Below are 5,452 nucleotides of genomic sequence, written 5' to 3' on the forward strand. Positions count from 1 at the left end.
AGCCTCTTATGTAGGACTTTAGGTCTTGAGGGTAGGGAGTAGAGTACATTCTATAACATGGAATATTAAATATATGTATTTTTTATATACATATAAAATATATATATAAAAGCAGGACGTGTAGGGCAGTTGTAGGCAGGTGGGGAAAGTGTAGGCTATGGACTCATTCTGTATGAATTAAAATCCTAGCTCCTCGTCTCACTACGCTTTATGATCTGGGGAAAGTTAGTTACATACTTTGTTCCTATATTTCCTCCATGGTGCAGATATAGTAAGTATCTGCCTCAAAGGCTGTTTTAAGTATTAATGAGAAAATACACATAAAGGGCTTTAGCACAATGCCCCACGCTTAAATGTCCATAGGAAACAGCTAAATTTAATAAAACGTAGAAAATGTGAGAAAGGAACTTTCAATATTTACACTTGTTTCTCTGTGGTGCGACTATGAACATTTTTGCTTTGTGGTTTTTCTACTTTTCTGTATTTGTCAGTTTTGAAATGAACATGTAAGTCACATTTAAAAAACCATAAACTTCACACATTTGTAATGATGACCAGTGACTTTCCCATCCTATTAGATAAAATTGTATTTGTTCATCAGGTAAAAAGTTATTCCCAACCCAACCTACTTTGTTAAAAAGATAAAGTACACTTTTCCAAAAATGATTGTATCACAATAATTTTTAATGTTTAAAGTTTACTCATGGTGGGGCTGTAATCTGTGTTTAGTAAAGTGTGCCAAGTGCCCACATTGAGACCATTTCTGTCCACATCACTGCATTCCACATGGATGTTTCCTGTGCCCAGCGAGGTCCTAAAGAGAGGGGCCTTGACTTTTCCCTTGGTTAGGCCAGCTTTACTGGGGAGTCTTTCCAAACTCTCCAGAAGTAGTCTACTCTAATACACATCATCCGTTCCATATAAAAGAATAAGATGGAAAATTTCTCAATGAATTTCATAAGTTTAGCACGTCTCTGGTACAAAAAATTCAAAGGTAGCACAAAAGCGAAAGCACCAACCGAGCTTACTCATAAACAAACATGCATAAATTCTACACACTATCTAGGAGTACTGAAATGAATACAACATTGCATTAAAAGGTATAAAAGCACAGTACTGAAAACTTAAAGTTACACGTGAAATACTGCACTGTAAATCCTGAATACTCTAGTAATGTCCCACCCCCACCCCTCCCCCGCCCTGGTGAGGGTCAGAAACCATTAATATCTGCCTCCAGACCTTGCTAGTCCTCGGAGACACTGCTGCGGGGGCAGTAGGCAGTGGGATCAGCCTCCCGCAGAGCTCTGGCCTCCTCCAGAGCTTCTCTGTATCGGGAAGGCCAGGCCTGGGGGTCTTTCTTAAAGACTCTGGCCAGGAACTCCATGATTTGCATCTTGGTGATTTCGCGGCTGGCACGGGAGCCCCAGAAGAACTCATACTCAGGTGGCTCTACGTGGGGCACGCGCTGGTACTTCAGGTAATTCTGTCGGACGAACTCCTCGGTGATGAGCCTTCTCACGTCTCCAAAGGTGGAGTGCTTCTTCCAGGGCCGCAGCCCCAGGATGCGCAGCACGTTCCAGACGGCGCTCTCTCTGGCGCCGCGACCCTTCACGTAGATGAGGCTCAGGATCATCAGCAGGAGGCCCGTCATGGGCATGCGGTTGCTCAGCGCCACCCTGTCCAGCTCCTCTGGCTCAAGCGCTTTAACGAGCGAAAACTCCATCGTGTGCAGGCTAGTGAGCCTCAGGTGCAGCCCGAACACTCGTGCGAGGATGAGGCTGGTGCGCCTGAGGATGCTTCTGCACCATTTCTTGTAACTGCCGATGACATCCTTCACCATGTCTGGGAACCAAATGATCATTCTCTTCTGGTCCTTGACCAACACGTACCACATGAGCTCGTGCGCCTTCTGCACCAGTTGGGCCGGGGCTGGCGGCGCAGGGGCAGGCTGGGCCGCGGTCGGGGCCTGGTGGGCGCGGCCTCCCTCCGTGGCCTGCTGCAGGGCCTTTGGGTCTCCCTCTTCGCTGGACGCCTGGGGTGGAGGCGAGGCCAGAGAGCCGTCGGTCGGGCCTGAAGGACGGCTCTCCGGCCCTGCGAGGGTGGCGGCCTGAGACGCGGACGGGGAGGGCTCCCCGGGACCCCCAGGACTGCGGTGCGCCTCGGAACTGGAGGCCTCGGCTGCAGAGATGAGGTCACACACATCCTTACTTTGTTCGGACATGTCTGCGCCGTCGGACTAGGGCACGGCCTCCGCGTCCAAGAGCTCCTCGAGCCTGCGCTCCCTCCGCGGACTCCTGGAGAGGAAGTGCGCGTTGCTGCGCGCGGCGCCTTCCGCAGCAGCCTGGCGGGGCGGGGCGGCGGCGGAACTGGCCAATGCGCTTGCGCGTCCGCAAGCCGAGCGCCCGGCTGCGGCCGGCGGGGCGGGGCGGGGCGGGGCGGCCCCTTAGAGGTGGTGCAGGGCCCCCAGGACTAGGACAGTACTGACCTGCAGGCTTCCCGTTTGGGCTGAGGTGGTGGTGGGGAAGAGGGGAGGAGGATGCATGAGCACTGGAGAAGGAGTAAGTTTAAGGAGAAAGATGATAACTTAACTTTCTGAGATAAGTTTCTTGAGTTTCTTAGGAAATGTTTTATTTGGGTGGATCCAGAATCAAGGTACATCTAAAAGTCCCGGAGAAAGATCTAGGCTGGTGTGTGCGTGTAAACTTGAGTTTCATGACAGTGAATGTGAGAATTTAAACCTAGAGAATAATCAGGATTGCCCAACAGAAAATCTGTGAAGAGGAGGACTGAGATTGGAATCCTAAGAATTACCAATAAAAACTGAGTCCCCGCCACATCAGACAGGTCATAAAAGGAGAAATGCTGAATTTAGGCAATACATGTGCAAACGGAACTTTCTTGGATATAATATACGAATGACATCGCTAGTGTTTTAATGGTCATTGATTTTGGTTTTCTACTTACCTTCGGTCATTTAGATTTGCTTTTAATTTTTCCATTAAGAGCTCAACTTACAAAGATTGTCATATTTATTAGCATAAACTTTTTCCCTAATCTGCCTGGCGCCCTATCTTCCCGGATGACTGCTATGACTTCTGCCCCTGTGTTGTGAAAACTTCACCTTCTCCTAGGACCCCACCACACTCTCTCAGCATCTGACTGATCACATGTGGCAGCCACACCCAAATCCCTTCCGAGACTTGTTTTTGTTTTTGTTTTTTTTTGTTTTGTTTTAACGTAGATCATAATTGGCAATCTTTGTCATGACCAACAACGAGATGATCCATAATTGTAGTTGTGTGTGTTTTTTGTTGTTATTGTTTTGTGATTTTTCTTTCATTATCTGTTTTAATTCTAGAAAACACGTACATATTGAACAAAAACAAAACTGACACTCCCAGAAAAGCATCTATGAAGAGAGGAGTGGGTGTAAGAGCCTCTGGTTGCAGGCTTCCTAAGGCTGATCTGGATTCTGGTCGGAACCAATGTGGTCCTTCTGCCCTTCCTGGGTCCCTCAAGCCAACAGCTTCTTAAATAATGCTGTCTTGAGACTGTTATTGTCACTAGAGATCCAAAGCATATTTAAACTATTGCCATTTCCAGAGTCCTCTTTGTTGTGTCAAACCTTTCTCATTTCTCACTTTATATTTTCTCAAGGAGATTGGCTTCAAAGCGTTTTCCGTGTTCTTTATCTATCTTTGGATTTTCATGCTTGCATTACCTTGGGCAGGACGATGCCTCCAGTAGGACTCCTTAATCTTCCACTTCACAAGGGTAATTCCCACAGATCTTCCAGGTTTGTCTTGTTGGGCTTTTCCCAGTTATCATTTTCTTCTGTAATTTATAGATTTCTATTTTTATTATACTTTACAGAATTGTATCAGTTATATTTGTTGTTTGTATTACTTAAAAATGGCTATCAAATCAATTTACTGCCCTAATTCCTCTTAAATTAATACTTCTTTCTTGAATTTTATCTCCATTAGTTTTCTTCTTTTTCCTTGCATTTGGATTTTTTTTTCTATTTGGGCTATTTAGGTAATTTAAGTTATTTTTAATACTGAAAATGTTTGAGCCTTTATTTATTTATTTATTTATTTATTTATTTATTTATTTAATGAGCCTATTACTTAAATCTCACCTCAGCTTGGCTATAAGCCATAATTTTTGCCATTGTGAGGTTATGAAAATTACATCCTCATATTTCATCATTCTAGATTTAATAGATTCATGAAGTTAAATTGCAAGCTTCGGCACAACAATTATAAAGGTATAAAAATGCTTATGTATAAAAATTATGAAAACAATTTTAAAAATAATTATAAAAGCACAACAATTATAACATTATAGAAGTTCCTGCTGCAGTGGGATATTAGAGCTCCAGCCAGAGAGCTTCCTAGGTTTCAGTTGCTGCCTGAGTTGGAATGGACCTCTTTCTGGTAAAGTTTCCTATGGCCAACAATAGTCCCTCACCTCTACCACAGTTCACTTCACACCTCACTTTTTTTAAAAGATTTTATTTATGTATTCATGAGAGACACAGAGAGAGGCAGGCACATAGGCAGAAGAAGAAGCAGGCTCCCTGTGGGGAGCCCCATGTGGGACTTGATTCCAGGACCCCAGGATCATGACCTGAGCCAAAGGCATACTCTCAACCACTGAGCCACTCAGGTAGCTCTCACATATCACTTCTGTTAGGAGCGTTGTTTAATACTGTACCAGTCCCTGTGTATTGTGACCTTTATGAGAGAGTAGGCTCAGAGAGTTTAAAACATCAAAACTGATGTTCAAGTTTGAAACCATGGACAGGGGAAATGCCTAGTACTGTTCATTTTTGAAGCCCAACTGTATCCTTGCTAAAGAGATAACATTGTCTTCCCAGGGAAGAGTCTGCTGAAGGTGCTTCGTTTCCTACAAAGAAGAAAACTCATTTGGGGAAGGTAAGAAAAAATTAAAGCTTAGGAAGGCCTTCAGGTAAAAAAGGTATACCTGCACAAGTGTCATGGAAAGGTTCAGTAGTTTGATAGCTACCCATTAAGGTAGCTTAATTGAGACATTAAGGTGTCTACCCATAAACCAGATATGCAGACCTTCAGAATATTAAGAAAAAGGAAAGATGGCACCATGGGAATGAAGAGGAAGTGAGTACTCATGAGACATCGACAATTTTTTTAACTTAAGAATTAAGATTTGGAACTGTAGCTCCAGTGATGCCCTGAGAATGGTGAGGGTAAATTAGGCTTGGTGGGTATCTCCAGGATCAGACCTATTTGATATGGGCAATGAGTCCCTATAGACCAGCAGCTTAGAAGTAAAATCCTGAACTTTACAAAATATCTCTCCCAAATAAACTAATGAATGGCTACTCTTTAAATCAAGATTCTGTATGTAGAAGTTTCATAGATGTAGGAAGCATATGGAGAAATTATAACTTGAAATATTCTGGTACAGA

General features: G+C 43.9%; 1 protein-coding gene across 1 annotated transcript; it reads right to left on the reverse strand.

Annotated features, from left to right (window-relative positions):
* Positions 1 to 663: 663 nt before the first annotated feature.
* On the reverse strand, positions 664 to 2,305 carry NDN (necdin, MAGE family member). Its single transcript, XM_055326521.1, has one exon. The coding sequence runs from the start codon at positions 2,219 to 2,221 to the stop codon at positions 1,244 to 1,246; it is 978 nt and encodes a 325-aa protein (XP_055182496.1). The 5' UTR covers positions 2,222 to 2,305; the 3' UTR covers positions 664 to 1,243.
* Positions 2,306 to 5,452: the final 3,147 nt, after the last annotated feature.

Source organism: Nyctereutes procyonoides, unplaced genomic scaffold (genome assembly GCF_905146905.1).
Source record: "Nyctereutes procyonoides isolate TBG_1078 unplaced genomic scaffold, NYPRO_anot_genome, whole genome shotgun sequence".
In the NCBI taxonomy this organism is placed as follows: domain Eukaryota; kingdom Metazoa; phylum Chordata; class Mammalia; order Carnivora; family Canidae; genus Nyctereutes; species Nyctereutes procyonoides.

What these genes read in the sequence shown, in the direction of transcription:
- NDN (XM_055326521.1), bottom strand. Translation starts at nt 2,221, where the DNA reads ATGTCCGAACAAAGTAAGGATGTGTGTGACCTCATCTCTGCAGCCGAG.